A 16,261-nucleotide genomic window follows, 5' to 3' on the forward strand; every position below is an offset into this window, starting at 1 on the left:
AGGCAGTCTTTGAGCAGCTCAATAGGGGAAGTAGAGGCAGTCTTTGAGCAGCTCAATAGGGGAAGTAGAGGCAGTCTTTCAGCAGCTCAATAGGGGAAGTAGAGACAGTCTTTGAGCAGCTCAATAGGGGAAGTAGAGGCAGTCTTTGAGCAGAGTATATACCATTCATAGGGAGAATATTAATGCAGAGATAGCAGTGCATTTTCATTAGTGTACTAGTTTAATGTGTTTTAAAGGAACATTGTCTTTTTCAATCTATTATGTAATTACTTGGGCGTGAGATGGAGTACTGCACTAGATATCAGTGATATATGGTTAGCCCATGAACTGAGCTGGGGTTTTTAATTAGGGGTTTTCATTAATTAAGGTCATTTTAATTTGTCGTTGATAACACACCCATCGAGAAGTTCCCAAAGCATAACTCCTCATATCAGTCTAGTGTGTGTGTGTGTGTGTGTGTGTGTTGAGAGGTGAGGCAGTGAGTGTCTCACCTGCTGCAGTTCTGGCTGCTTTGGTGATCTCCCCGTTCTCCATGCAGGTGAGCAGGGCGTTTTTGTCGTCCACGGTGCTCCTGCGCGCCATGGCTGGCTTTCCTTTCCCACTTTTTGGCAGGGTGACAGTGCTACAGGTGAAGCAAGCTACCGTGAACTTTATTGCAAAATAATGTTCGGAGCATTGAAATTTCAGTATAATCTGACCATTGAACACTTCACATACAGCCGACAGAAAAGGTGCTGAACATGCCATCTGGCCACGTCAGTAGGTCTGGCACAAAATGCTAATATGCCATACTAGCCTGCTGCTAGCAGATGTTAGAGTAATGCTAGGGTCATACTAGCCTGCTGCTAGCAGATGTTATTAATGCTAGGGCCATACTAGCCTGCTGCTAGCAGATGTTATTAATGCTAGGGCCATACTAGCCTGCTGCTAGCAGATGTTATAATAATGCTAGGGTCATACTAGCCTGCTGCTAGTAGATGTTATAATAATGCTAGGGTCATACTAGCCTGCTGCTAGTACATGTTATAATAATGCTAGGGCCATACTAGCCTGCTGCTAGCAGATGTTAGAGTAATGCTAGGGTCATACTAGCCTGCTGCTAGCAGATGTTATTAATGCTAGGGTCATACTAGCCTGCTGCTAGCAGATGTTATAATAATGCTAGGGTCATACTAGCCTGCTGCTAGCAGATGTTATAATAATGCTAGGGTCATACTAGCCTGCTGCTAGCAGATGTTATTAATGCTAGGGTCATACTAGCCTGATGCTAGCAGATGTTAGAGTAATGCTAGGGCCATACTAGCCTGCTGCTAGTAGATGTTAGAGTAATGCTAGGGTCATACTAGCCTGATGCTAGCAGATGTTAGAGTAATGCTAGGGCCATACTAGCCTGCTGCTAGTAGATGTTATAATAATGCTAGGGTCATACTAGCCTGCTGCTAGCAGATGTTATTAATGATAGGGTCATACTAGCCTGATGCTAGCAGATGTTAGAGTAATGCTAGGGTCATACTAGCCTGCTGCTAGCAGATGTTATTAATGATAGGGTCATACTAGCCTGCTGCTAGCAGATGTTATTAATGCTAGGGTCATACTAGCCTGCTGCTAGCAGATGTTATTAATGCTAGGGCCATACTAGCCTGCTGCTAGCAGATGTTATTAATGCTAGGGTCATACTAGCCTGCTGCTAGCAGATGTTAGAGTAATGCTAAGGCCATACTAGCCTGCTGCTAGCAGATGCTAGAGTAATGGTAATGGGCTAGCAGATGTTAGAGTAATGCTAAGGCCATACTAGCCTGCTGCTAGCAGATGCTAGAGTAATGGTATTGGGCTAGCGGATGTAAGAGTAATGCTAGAGTAATGGTATTGGGCTAGCGGATGTTAGAGTAATGCTAGAGTAATGGTAATGGGCTAGCGGATGTGAGCGTGACACTCATGCTATCCCAGCATACCTGGTGCTGCAGAGCACCCTCCGGCTGGAGGAGAGGCTGGACTCGGAGGCGCAGCGTCGTCTGGGCTCCGGCGGCCGGCTCGGGCTGGGCTCCATCTCAGCCTCCTGCTCCACCACGAAGCCATTCACCAGCCCTGGAGGGGGCAGAGCACCGGAGAGTTACCCACAGCTTCTGGCCTACGTGCTAGCATGCGTTTGACAACAGAAAAGTCTTGGATAATCAAGTGCAGAGTAAATACTGTGCTCAGATGGGCGGCCAGGACTCATTAACACATGACTATCGGGAATATAGACCTCTCAAGTGTTGTCGTCATTTTGTAGGCGAATATTACAGAAAGCCTACAGCTATGGCAACAATGTATGTGTTCCCCCCTGAAAGGCTTAACAATGTCCATTTCACGTTTGTTTATATACTGTAGGAAAAAATATTTTTAAAAAGAATACATTTACAAACGGCTAACTAGCCGCCGGTTGTGCTTTTTTGTATGTCGCTCCAGAGCTTTCCAGAGCACATTAGAAGGAGGATGTCGGGTGAAGTGGATGGGTCTAGCTAGTAGGGCTGTATATCATCTTGGATTTCGCGATACGATACGCATCACGATACACAGGTCACGATACAATACGATACGATACGTATTGCGATACACACATCATTTACTGAAAGATTTTAAGTGTTCAAGACTGAAAACTGAATGGCTCAAATGCACTATATAGATAACTCAAACTCAATGACTGGACAGAGAGCTAGCTAATAAATATTTTACATTCTATATCCATGCTTTTTAAACTGTCAACATTGTAGTATTTATGGTTTTTCAAAATTATTTATATGTATGCTTTTTTAACTTAATATTGTAGAATATGCTTTTTAAACTGGATTTAAAAATTTAAATCAAAAAAAAAAAAAAACATTTTTAAATTTACAGCGCCCGGCTGTAACGATACTCCGGGCTGAAAGATCGATACAGTATCGCGAGACTACGTACCGCGATGCATCGTTGTATCGATACAATCCTACAGCCCTACTAGCTAGTCAGCTGACCAGCGACATGACGGAGATGGCTAAGTGTTTAGCTAAGGTTAGGCTAGTAGCAGTGAAACGGGGGCATAACAGCCTTTAAGGATAGGACCGGTTTTTAACATCATAATGTTATACGGTTATGTTCGATCATATACAACGGCCCATATCAAAGTTTCAACAGACGTTATATGGCCCGTCGCCGCTCAAGTACACAATGTGTACATAGGTGCATATAGGAAACCCGCTTGAAAAACACCAACAACTCTCGTTCCACACATGCGTGATGGATCCCAGTTGGTGGCCTGGTAGCAGTGGCCGTGCAGAAGGTCCACACAGAGCCCATGTTATGTGGACGTCCACAGAGGAGAGCCTACGCTATGCGTGGAGCCTGGGGGTGTCGCAATTACATGCGCGGAAGCGTTAGCGTACATGTTGCAAATGACGTTGGTTACTTAACGGCTTCAGAAAAAGAGATCCAGTAGTGGCCGTAAAAGGAATAGTGCAAAAGTGTGGAGGACAATCAAGCACAAGGAACCGGTCGTATTTAAAGGCCCTACGAGGAGTTTCGGGAAGCGGAAGTGTTTTCCTCCCAAAAAGACCACATTTCCCATGAGCCTCCTTGCGCACTGTCGTAAACCTTAGCTAACTGAGCCGGGTGTTTTGAAGACGGAACGATGGCCACCGACGAGGTAATTACATAGGTCTTACTAGTAACGTTACTTTTGACAATATATAACGGTCATATTTAAATTATTCTTCATCTCGTCGGCGGCGTAAGCTACTGCAGTAAATCGTTTCGTCATTCCAAGGAAGTTCTGAACGACCCGACCACTAAATAATAATCTAAAAATAAACTACATACAAGAAACAACATTTGTCAAAAATGGACACATGGGTGTGTGGGTAATGTAGATTCACCAACATTAAAATGAGACCGTTTCGTAACCAAAAATAAACTCCTCAGGGTCCCTTTAACATATCTTCAATAATAAGCAATGCGGCACCTGTGCCACTTCCTTGAATAGCTGGTTGTTTAAGGCGTACCTGTGTCCAGGCGCTTGGTCGGAGACTCCTCCTCCTTGGAGTCTCCACTAGCGCTGCGGGTCCTCTTCCTGGGCAGCAAGAGGGTCTCCAGGCGAGGAATCACCACCGAGAGAAACGTTTTGGCGCCCAGTGGCGGGGAGCCAGATGGCGTGTCTGGCGTTTTCGAGGGCTTCTGCGGACTCACGTTTTTGGACTTGCGAAAGAGCACGCTGGTCCGTCTGTTGCTAGTGGGGGAGGGGGAGGCGAGCACGGAGGTGGCCACGACGCTGAGGTGGCTGTCGGGGAGCGTGGGGTTGGAGATGTGCCCGTTCAGGGTGTCCCGGGGTACTGAGGTAGCAGTGGTGCTGTCGCCCTTCCAGCTCTTGTGGCTCTTCTCTGGGCTGCTGCTGATGGGCCTGAGTGTCGGAGGCTCTGACTGGGCCTCTGAGGGACTGGCTGACTCCACCGGCTGTGGCACAGGGGAGGTCAATGGCTCTAATTTCGGTGGAGGCAACGACTTTTCACCTGCAACTTAAAGACAGAAAAAGGTGTAATTAACTTTAGCAGATCAACCTGATTAAAATGGCATTTAATGACAAATTAAAATGTTATGGCAAATCTCAACCATAGGTTATACTGCCAAGACTGTCAGACTGTCTACCTGGTTGAGAGGGCCCCTCCTCCTCGGTGCTGTGTCCAGCAGGGGGCGCCGGCGTCTTCTCCGCCTCGCTCTGCGGTGGCGTGGGCTCAGGCGGTGGGTGGGGCTTCTTCAGTCTCGTCTCGCTCTGCGGTGGCGTGGCCTCGGGCGGTGGCGCCGGGTGGGGCTTCTTCAGGCTCATCTCGCTCCGCACCTCCATGATGGTTTTCTTGAGCAGCTTCAGGCGCTTGCTGCGCGACGGGCTGGACTTCATGGCCGTGCTGAGGTCCAGCTTCTCCAGCAGCTCCCTCAGCTGCTCTGCCAGGGGCATGCTGGCCCGGTTCGTCGGGTTCAGGATCCGGTCCACTGGGAGAAAGACCAGGACACAGATTGTTACTTGACTTCCTGGGCTCAGCTGCTAACCCATTTGCTGATGATGACACCTACTTAGGTTACCACTCATGAAAATGAATGTGACATTGTTAACATGTTACATACCTGATACCCCTATAAATTTATTTTCGGACTTTATCCTGTTTTCACAATAGTTTTGTGCTTGTGATGTACTTCAGTGTTTCCCCTACCCTTATGCAACCCCCTGTATTAAATGGGTTACTCTAAGGGCTGTCAATCGATTAATCACAATAACAGGCTGCAATTAATCATGATTAATCACAACTTTAAAAGACTATTATTGACTTATAATTTGGGGGAGAGATTAAACAAATAGCCTACATTAGCGGTCGGCAAACCGATTAATCGTCTCTGATAAGACGTTTATAAAACTATGGTTCTGGTCTGAACTGAGCTCTGATAGGGCCGAGGGCTGTGCTGGCTCCGCCCACTGTAAACAGGCCATATTCAAATGATGTAGGTCTGATCCACCAAATCACACTTAAAGATGTTCCATTACATTTTTTATAGTTTTTTTAATAGATAAAAAGCATATTAGCTATATTGAATTTATTGACAAGCATCTGGACCACAGCCACCCAGCAACCGAAAAAAAGGAGTAGACTAGTTTATTTGAACTTGATTGAAGACAAAATAAAGTGGGGATTTTAACAAAATGTCCTGGATATAGGCTTCTACTCTTAGGTGTGAGGAAGACATTCTTAGAGATTGTCCTCAGTGAAACACAATCGTTCATAGAGGAAATGAATAGTGAAGGAAATCTGCTATGCACTGTTGGACATGTAGGCCTCACAGGTGACAGAGGGCAGGTGTGTGCAGGTAGGAGAGGCTTAAATGCCCGAGGCCAGAAACATGACAGGTAGGCCTGATCCCTCCGAGTTGCATCACTCTTTACTTTTTATATTTGACTTGCTTCGGTGGAAAGAAATGTCATCACTGCAATATGTGAACGCAACTCTTATCTAGACTTCCATCTGGAAGCTTTTTGAAACGACATCCACCATGTCGAATGTGAACGTCTGTTGAATGTCCAATATGAAAGCAACTTTACCTTGGGCCGTCGTGTTATCTCAGCGAGTGTTAACCTGGGTGTTTACATGGCTCAATTACTGCAGATAACTTATCTGCGTTTCACATGCCTTGCAGTAATTCAGCCAAGTAAACATTCGCATTTGGAATTACGGGAGGAAGTTGGGGTCAGGTTTGGTAATATGATTAATTTGCGTTAATTCTTTTTAACGCATTAAAGTTTCCAGGTCAATCTAGCGTTTAATGTTGACAGCCCTAATTACTGTATTTAATGGGTTACTGCAGTCAAATGGTGAAAATGTCATAAAAAATTCTATCATAATCGAATCAAATCCAAAATCAAATCGAATCGGCAATAATCCATTTGAAATCGAATCGGGACCCCAAGAATCGAAATCAAACCGTGAGATAACCACCGACCCTAATTGATATAGGCTGTACTTTTGAGTGGCTTACGTACCGTCGTCCCAGGAGAAAGGAGGCGGGGCCTGGAGCTCAGGGGGCTCTGGTAGGTGCATCCCGCTGGCGAAGTCGAAGCCCATCCTCTCTGCATCGCGCCGCGTCTTCCTGAGGATGGCCCCGCCCTGGTCCCGCAGACGCAGCGCCGCCTTGTGGAAGAACGTCTCCTTGGCGTTGTACTTCATGCAGTTGAAAATGATGAGGTCGAAGTCGGCCTCGAACTCGTCCAGGTCCTTGTAGCCGTGGGCGTCGATGCGCTTCCTCATGGTGGAGAAGTCCATGGGGTTCTTGATGTGGTCCAGGTAATCAGGCACCTGAGCACAGATGGAGAGTTAGCTAACGGACTAGGGTTGACATTGTAAAATATAGAATTCGCATTTTCAAACAGTAAAGAACAAACACGTCAGTTAAAATGATACTAAAGCCTACATATAAAAATATTGAGATACATTTGAAATGGAGTAAAAGAGAGAGTGGACATTTCTCTTTTTAGGAATAGATAAGTTGTCTGTGTGAGAAAGCCGTGTGGCGAGGGACTCACCTCTCTGACGTTGACCGGCTGAGCAAAGACCCTGGCCTGGTCCTTCTCTTGCAGCTGGTCCAGAACCGTCCTCAGTAGGATGTTAAAAGGTGTGAGCTGCACCTCCAGAACCGACTGCTGGAGCTTCATCTGGGGGGGAAACACCACAGTCCTGTGTTAGCTTTGGGTTCCTACCAGTCTTCAAGCCCTCTGGAGTGGGCGTGTAGGAAATGAAATGATGTCATGTAATCTATAAAACAGCTGTAGCTATGAGCCGTGTCAGGGCTGTTCATTTTGAACGGTGGAAGGTGAAATGGCGTCCATGTGGGCTACCTCCTCTCTCTTTAGCTTCTCCCTCTTCCTGATGAGCTCCAGGAGCAGCCGGGCTCTCTCCAGGTCGTGACGGAGGCGGTGCCACTCCTTCAGCTGCTCCTTCAGCGCCCGGTTATCCTCCAGCCTGCGGTCCTGGAACGCCAGGTGGTAAACAAGCGTTTACAGGCCGGATCAAGAGGGAACGCTCTCACCACCCACAGCATCATTTACGCTGGGAGGGCCGTACTCAGACAAGGGAGGGAGACCTCCTGCTCCTGCTCCCCAACTGAACTACTACTCTCCAACTGAACTACAATTCCCCAACTGAACTACTACTCTCCAACTGAACTACTACTCTCCAACTGAACTACTACTCTCCAACTGAACTACAACTCCCCAACTGAACTACAACTCCCCAACTGAACTACTACTCTCCAACTGAACTACAACTCCCCAACTGAACTACAACTCCCCAACTGAACTACAACTCCCCAACTGAACTACAACTCCCCAACTGAACTACAACTCCCCAACTGAACTACAACTCCCCAACTGAACTACAACTCCCCAACTGAACTACAACTCCCCAACTGAACTACAACTCCCCAACTGAACTACAACTCCCCAACTCACACTGTCTGACAGCCAGCTGAAGGGTTCACAACCGTCGCACAGGAAGAGGAAGTGAAGACGACATTAAATCTCTGTCAATGTCATTGAACGTTTTAGTTTAGTAGCGTTTTGCTCTTTTTGGGGTTTTACGGAGTTTTGCAGAAAGCAGATCACATGCTAATGAATTGTCCTTTGTCCTCAGTGTGGCGTTTGGTGTCCTCTCATCAGTGCTGGGTGAGAGGCCTGCGACAGCCCTGTCTGAATGCGTATTCTCCTGTCTGCTCCTTTGTTCTTCCATCTGCTGCGGTGTTTATGTTTATTTTGGATCCCCGTTAGCCGTCGTAGAAAGCTGTGGTGTCCGTTCAGTGCAAACTCCTGTGTGTTACACACAGCCTGAAACATATTTGGGGTTATTTAATATTTTTTATTTTGTTTTAGTTTATAAAACGTGTTAATAAGTAGTAGTTTATAAAACTAAGTTATAATAACTTGTTATAAATGTTGTTTTATTTATAACACTTGAATGTATGTTCTGTAACGACTACTGTATTTAGTGACACTGATTGTTCAATTTACTATTTAGTTAATAATGTATTAGCTTGTATTTACAGTTCCTGATTCTCCTTTTCGCCCTCCTTAACCTCGGGAGACACTCATATTTTGTCAGAGCTATTTCCATACTGTGATCTCTACATCTCGACCTATTTTGCTCACACCTATCAAATCCTCTCAGATCTAAACTAATATCTGGAGTGGATGGGTCATGGGATTGTTTGGGACAGCCTCCTAAAAAGTAGCAGACAACTTTAACCATGTCTTTATGATCCACTTTTAATACAATTGACAATAGCCCTGCCCCTCCCTTCAGGCCTCCCTCCAAAGCCACTGGGGGGAACCAAATGACACTTGCTAGGTAGGTGGGTAGGTTGACAGACGGGTAAGCCGTCCAATCATTTCAAGATGGCACCTCAAAATGATTGGACAGACTTATTACAGTCCTGCGACTTCCACATATTATGGGTTTGTCAGAGCACTTTATTTATTGATTGCTTTCGGGATGTAAAAATAATTGCAAAAAATATAACAAAGTGCATCTGAGCCCAATGGCCTACCCCACCAGTGGGCTCTATGGCTTGAGTGTCTCAATAGTTCAGTATGAACACCCTATGATGAATACAATATACTTGACTTGATGTGGTTATGCTGTGACGGGATGTTTACTAGCGCTGCAGCACCGTGTAGTATTAGACAACAGAGGGGCTCCAGGTCGAGCTCTGGACTGACCAGCTGCTCGGACTTCTGGGTCTGGGGGTTGGCCTGCAGCCGGCGGATCAGCGGCACGCCGTTCCTCGACTGCCTCTTCAGCGTCCAGTAGCTCAGGACCTGCTCCACAAACACACGCTTCTTCTGGACCGACACCTGGTTCAGGATGGTGTCAAAACTGACGAGAGAGAGAGAGAGAGAGAGAGAGAGAGAGAGAGAGAGAGAGAGAGAGAGAGAGACTTAAGAGGCTGTGATGTGAAGAGTTTTCTATTGAACATCGAGACAGGAGATTAAAACAGCAGCTTTAAATGTAGGATAATACGGGTAACTGGTGACTGGCGAGAGCATTGTAATGAAAAGAGAGGCCTGTCGATGTTGACTGCATACGTATCTTGAGGAGGTGATATTGAGTCTGTGCACATTGAGGTGATATTGAGTCTGTGCACATTGAGGACGTGATATTGAGACTGTGTACCTTGAGGAGGTGATAGAGACTGTGTACCTAGAGGAGGTGATATTGAGACTGTGTACCTAGAGGAGGTGATATTGAGACTGTGTACCTAGAGGAGGTGATATTGAGACTGTGTACCTAGAGGAGGTGATATTGAGACTGTGTACCTAGAGGAGGTGATATTGAGACTGTACCTAGAGGAGGTGATATTGAGACTGTGTACCTTGAGGAGGTGATATTGAGACTGTGTACCTAGAGGAGGTGATATTCAGACTGTGTACCTTGAGGAGGTGATATTGAGACTGTGTATAACTAGAGGAGGTGATATTGAGACTGTGTACCTAGAGGAGGTGATATTGAGACTGTGTGCCTTGAGGAGGTGATATTGAGACTGTGTATCTTGAGGAGGTGATAGAGACTGTGTACCTAGAGGAGGTGATATTGAGACTGTGTACCTAGAGGAGGTGATATTGAGACTGTGTATAACTAGAGGAGGTGATATTGAGACTGTGTACCTAGAGGAGGTGATATTGAGACTGTGTACCTAGAGGAGGTGATATTGAGACTGTGTACCTAGAGGAGGTGATATTGAGACTGTGTACCTTGAGGAGGTGATAGAGACTGTGTACCTTGAGGAGGTGATATTGAGACTGTGTACCTAGAGGAGGTGATATTGAGACTGTGTACCTTGAGGAGGTGATAGAGACTGTGTACCTAGAGGAGGTGATATTGAGACTGTGTATAACTAGAGGAGGTGATATTGAGACTGTATAGGAGGTGATATTGAGACTGTGTACCTTGAGGAGGTGATATTGAGACTGTGTACCTTGAGGAGGTGATATTGAGACTGTGTACATTGAGGTGATATTGAGACTGTGTACATTGAGGAGGTGATATTGAGACTGTGTATAACTAGAGGAGGTGATATTGAGACTGTGTACCTTGAGGAGGTGATATTGAGACTGTGTACCTTGAGGAGGTGATATTGAGACTGTGTACATTGAGGAGGTGATATTGAGACTGTGTACATTGAGGTGATATTGAGACTGTGTATCTTGAGGAGGTGATATTGAGACTGTGTATAACTAGAGGAGGTGATATTGAGACTGTGTACCTTGAGGAGGTGATATTGAGACTGTGTACCTTGAGGAGGTGATATTGAGACTGTGTACCTTGAGGAGGTGATATTGAGACTGTGTATAACTAGAGGAGGTGATATTGAGACTGTGTACCTAGAGGAGGTGATATTGAGACTGTGTACCTAGAGGAGGTGATATTGAGACTGTGTATAACTAGAGGAGGTGATATTGAGACTGTGTATCTTGAGGAGGTGATATTGAGACTGTGTACCTAGAGGAGGTGATATTGAGACTGTGTACCTAGAGGAGGTGATATTGAGACTGTACCTAGAGGAGGTGATATTGAGACTGTGTACCTAGAGGAGGTGATATTGAGACTGTGTACCTTGAGGAGGTGATATTGAGACTGTGTACCTAGAGGAGGTGATATTCAGACTGTGTACCTTGAGGAGGTGATATTGAGACTGTGTATAACTAGAGGAGGTGATATTGAGACTGTGTACCTAGAGGAGGTGATATTGAGACTGTGTGCCTTGAGGAGGTGATATTGAGACTGTGTACCTAGAGGAGGTGATATTGAGACTGTGTACCTAGAGGAGGTGATATTGAGACTGTGTACCTAGAGGAGGTGATATTGAGACTGTGTACCTAGAGGAGGTGATATTGAAACTGTGTGCCTTGAGGAGGTGATATTGAGACTGTGTATCTTGAGGAGGTGATATTGAGACTGTGTACCTTGAGGAGGTGATATTGAGACTGTGTATCTTGAGGAGGTGATATTGAGACTGTGTACCTAGAGGAGGTGATAGAGACTGTGTGCCTTGAGGAGGTGATATTGAGACTGTGTATCTTGAGGAGGTGATATTGAGACTGTGTACCTTGAGGAGGTGATATTGAGACTGTGTACCTTGAGGAGGTGATATTGAGACTGTACCTAGAGGAGGTGATATTGAGACTGTGTACATTGAGGAGGTGATATTGAGACTGTGTACATTGAGGAGGTGATATTGAGACTGTGTACCTAGAGGAGGTGATATTGAGACTGTATAGGAGGTGATATTGAGACTGTTTACCTTGAGGAGGTGATATTGAGACTGTGTACCTTGAGGAGGTGATATTGAGACTGTGTACATTGAGGTGATATTGAGACTGTGTACATTGAGGAGGTGATATTGAGACTGCGTACCTAGAGGAGGTGATATTGAGACTGTGTACCTAGAGGAGGTGATATTGAGACTGTGTACCTAGAGGAGGTGATATTGAGACTGTGTACATTGAGGAGGTGATATTGAGACTGTGTACCTTGAGGAGGTGATAGAGACTGTGTACCTAGAGGAGGTGATATTGAGACTGTGTACCTAGAGGAGGTGATATTGAGACTGTGTACCTAGAGGAGGTGATATTGAGACTGTGTACCTAGAGGAGGTGATATTGAGACTGTGTACCTAGAGGAGGTGATATTGAGACTGTGTACCTAGAGGAGGTGATATTGAGACTGTGTACCTAGAGGAGGTGATATTGAGACTGTACCTAGAGGAGGTGATATTGAGACTGTGTACCTTGAGGAGGTGATATTGAGACTGTGTACCTAGAGGAGGTGATATTCAGACTGTGTACCTTGAGGAGGTGATATTGAGACTGTGTATAACTAGAGGAGGTGATATTGAGACTGTGTACCTAGAGGAGGTGATATTGAGACTGTGTACCTAGAGGAGGTGATATTGAGACTGTGTACCTAGAGGAGGTGATAGAGACTGTGTACCTAGAGGAGGTGATATTGAGACTGTGTACCTAGAGGAGGTGATATTGAGACTGTGTATAACTAGAGGAGGTGATATTGAGACTGTGTACCTAGAGGAGGTGATATTGAGACTGTGTACCTAGAGGAGGTGATATTGAGACTGTGTACCTAGAGGAGGTGATATTGAGACTGTGTACCTTGAGGAGGTGATAGAGACTGTGTACCTTGAGGAGGTGATATTGAGACTGTGTACCTAGAGGAGGTGATATTGAGACTGTGTACCTTGAGGAGGTGATAGAGACTGTGTACCTAGATGAGGTGATATTGAGACTGTGTATAACTAGAGGAGGTGATATTGAGACTGTATAGGAGGTGATATTGAGACTGTGTACCTTGAGGAGGTGATATTGAGACTGTGTACCTTGAGGAGGTGATATTGAGACTGTGTACATTGAGGTGATATTGAGACTGTGTACATTGAGGAGGTGATATTGAGACTGTGTATAACTAGAGGAGGTGATATTGAGACTGTGTACCTTGAGGAGGTGATATTGAGACTGTGTACCTTGAGGAGGTGATATTGAGACTGTGTACCTTGAGGAGGTGATATTGAGACTGTGTACCTTGAGGAGGTGATATTGAGACTGTGTATAACTAGAGGAGGTGATATTGAGACTGTGTACCTAGAGGAGGTGATATTGAGACTGTGTACCTAGAGGAGGTGATATTGAGACTGTGTATAACTAGAGGAGGTGATATTGAGACTGTGTATCTTGAGGAGGTGATATTGAGACTGTGTACCTAGAGGAGGTGATATTGAGACTGTGTACCTAGAGGAGGTGATATTGAGACTGTACCTAGAGGAGGTGATATTGAGACTGTGTACCTAGAGGAGGTGATATTGAGACTGTGTACCTTGAGGAGGTGATATTGAGACTGTGTACCTAGAGGAGGTGATATTCAGACTGTGTACCTTGAGGAGGTGATATTGAGACTGTGTATAACTAGAGGAGGTGATATTGAGACTGTGTACCTAGAGGAGGTGATATTGAGACTGTGTGCCTTGAGGAGGTGATATTGAGACTGTGTACCTAGAGGAGGTGATATTGAGACTGTGTACCTAGAGGAGGTGATATTGAGACTGTGTACCTAGAGGAGGTGATATTGAGACTGTGTGCCTTGAGGAGGTGATATTGAGACTGTGTATCTTGAGGAGGTGATATTGAGACTGTGTACCTTGAGGAGGTGATATTGAGACTGTGTATCTTGAGGAGGTGATATTGAGACTGTGTACCTAGAGGAGGTGATAGAGACTGTGTGCCTTGAGGAGGTGATATTGAGACTGTGTATCTTGAGGAGGTGATATTGAGACTGTGTACCTTGAGGAGGTGATATTGAGACTGTGTACCTTGAGGAGGTGATATTGAGACTGTACCTAGAGGAGGTGATATTGAGACTGTGTACATTGAGGAGGTGATATTGAGACTGTGTACATTGAGGAGGTGATATTGAGACTGTGTACCTAGAGGAGGTGATATTGAGACTGTATAGGAGGTGATATTGAGACTGTTTACCTTGAGGAGGTGATATTGAGACTGTGTACCTTGAGGAGGTGATATTGAGACTGTGTACATTGAGGTGATATTGAGACTGTGTACATTGAGGAGGTGATATTGAGACTGCGTACCTAGAGGAGGTGATATTGAGACTGTGTACCTAGAGGAGGTGATATTGAGACTGTGTACCTTGAGGAGGTGATAGAGACTGTGTACCTAGACGAGGTGATATTGAGACTGTGTATAACTAGAGGAGGTGATATTGAGACTGTGTATCTTGAGGAGGTGATATTGAGACTGTGTACCTAGAGGAGGTGATATTGAGACTGTGTACCTAGAGGAGGTGATATTGAGACTGTGTACCTTGAGGAGGTGATATTGAGACTGTGTACATTGAGGAGGTGATATTGAGACTGTGTACATTGAGGAGGTGATATTGAGACTGCGTACCTTGAGGAGGTGATATTGAGACTGTGTACCTTGAGGAGGTGATAGAGACTGTGTACCTAGAGGAGGTGATATTGAGACTGTGTACCTAGAGGAGGTGATATTGAGACTGTGTACCTAGAGGAGGTGATATTGAGACTGTGTACCTAGAGGAGGTGATATTGAGGCTGTGTACCTAGAGGAGGTGATATTGAGACTGTGTACCTAGAGGAGGTGATATTGAGACTGTGTACCTAGAGGAGGTGATAGAGACTGTGTACCTAGAGGAGGTGATATTGAGACTGTGTACCTTGAGGAGGTGATAGAGATTGTGTACCTAGAGGAGGTGATATTGAGACTGTGTACCTAGAGGAGGTGATATTGAGACTGTGTACCTAGAGGAGGTGATAGAGACTGTGTACCTTGAGGAGGTGATATTGAGACTGTGTACCTTGAGGAGGTGATAGAGACTGTGTACCTTGAGGAGGTGATAGAGACTGTGTACCTAGAGGAGGTGATATTGAGACTGTGTACCTTGAGGAGGTGATACTGGGCCCAGCGGTGGCCGGCGTCTCCGGTTCAGGTTCCGGCTCCGCCCTCTTACTCCTCTTCTTCTGCCATCCTTTTAACCGGCTCCTCCCCCGCTTGTCCCTCCTCTTCCGACAGACGCCGTTCTGCGAGTGATGCGCCTCCTCATAGATGGCGAGCGGTCTCCGGACGCACCCTTTCGGGGTGTGGGCACAGCAGTAGGCCGTCTTCTTCACCGAGAACGTGGGCGAGCCCGTCTCTGTCACCTCCCTGACAGGCTCCATCTTCATGTAGAGGCCGGCCTTTTGCGCGCAGCTGACGTGGAAGGCCATGTAGCAGTTGACCTTGTGGCACTGGATGCACGCGCCAGCGCCCTTCTCTTTGCAGATGTAGCAGGTGAGCTTCCAGCGGGCGGGCGGGATGTTACCGACCCCGTCGATGGGCTCGATGAAGACCGTATCGGAGAAGCCCACCTCGGGCACCCACAGGGCGCACGCCACGTGGCCCCAGCGGTCGTCGTCCGTCTTCTTCAGGGCACCGCCCACGTTGGGGCAGAAGACGCATTCGGCGGAGCGCGACGGGCACTGGAGGCAGTGCCGGCACAGCCACCGGCCCTCCGGGATGTAGGGCACCCCGTAGCACTCCTGGTGCACCGCGATGTTGCAGGAGTCGCAGAACAGGATGACGTTGCTGTCTGCGCCGTCGCCGTCCATGCAGACGCAGCAGACGGCGTCCTCGTCCACCAGGGGCTGTGGGTCGCCACGGCCCTCCGCGGCAAAGAAGGACTCCTTCTCGAAGCGGTCCATGAGGAACTCAAACAGGTTCTGGGAGACCTGGCTGACGCCCTCGCTCTTCCGCTTGTCGTTGATGAGGTCGAGCCAAGCGTAGTCCTCCTCGTCCATGTCGTACTCCACCTCCTCGTCCAGCTCCTCCGCCGTCTTCTCTGAGTACTTGTAGTAGGCAGAGGGCCTGCGGGGCACGGCCGGGATGTTGTACTCCACCGTGCGGAACTTGGGGTCCAGCAGCGGGGTCCCCTGCGGCCCAGTGGCGTGTGCCGGCGCCGTGCCCGTCAGGGAGGCGTTCTTCTTCTGCTGGTTGTTCTTGAGGCGCACGGAGCGCACCAGGACCTGCTGGGGCTTCTCGTCGTTCTCCTTGTTGCTGTTGCACTCCGTGATCTCCTGCGCGACGGGGTCGTCATCCGCGATGACGTCCAGCTTGTCGAAGATGCTGAGGCGGTGC

At 46.9% G+C, this 16,261-nt stretch overlaps 1 protein-coding gene across 3 annotated transcripts in view; it reads right to left on the reverse strand.

Moving 5' to 3' along the window:
• LOC311320818 (bromodomain-containing protein 1-like) overlaps window positions 1-16,261 on the reverse strand; it is a 30,417-nt gene that overhangs the window by 11,048 nt on the left and 3,108 nt on the right. For 2 of the 3 annotated variants that reach the window (XM_084452656.1, XM_084452658.1), the window contains exons 2-10: window positions 15,029-16,261; window positions 9,263-9,419; window positions 7,388-7,519; window positions 7,076-7,204; window positions 6,536-6,848; window positions 4,657-4,998; window positions 4,017-4,526; window positions 1,953-2,085; window positions 492-622 (exon numbers count right to left, since the gene is read on the reverse strand). The exon at window positions 15,029-16,261 is cut by the window's right edge and continues 159 nt beyond it. In XM_084452656.1, coding sequence (XP_084308782.1) covers window positions 492-622; window positions 1,953-2,085; window positions 4,017-4,526; window positions 4,657-4,998; window positions 6,536-6,848; window positions 7,076-7,204; window positions 7,388-7,519; window positions 9,263-9,419; window positions 15,029-16,261 — 3,080 coding nt within the window. The remainder of the gene's footprint in view (window positions 1-491; window positions 623-1,952; window positions 2,086-4,016; window positions 4,527-4,656; window positions 4,999-6,535; window positions 6,849-7,075; window positions 7,205-7,387; window positions 7,520-9,262; window positions 9,420-15,028) is intronic. The other variant, XM_084452657.1, reaches the window with a different exon arrangement.

This window comes from Borostomias antarcticus (assembly GCF_949987555.1).
Source record: "Borostomias antarcticus genome assembly, chromosome: 18".
Lineage (NCBI taxonomy): Eukaryota > Metazoa > Chordata > Actinopteri > Stomiiformes > Stomiidae > Borostomias > Borostomias antarcticus.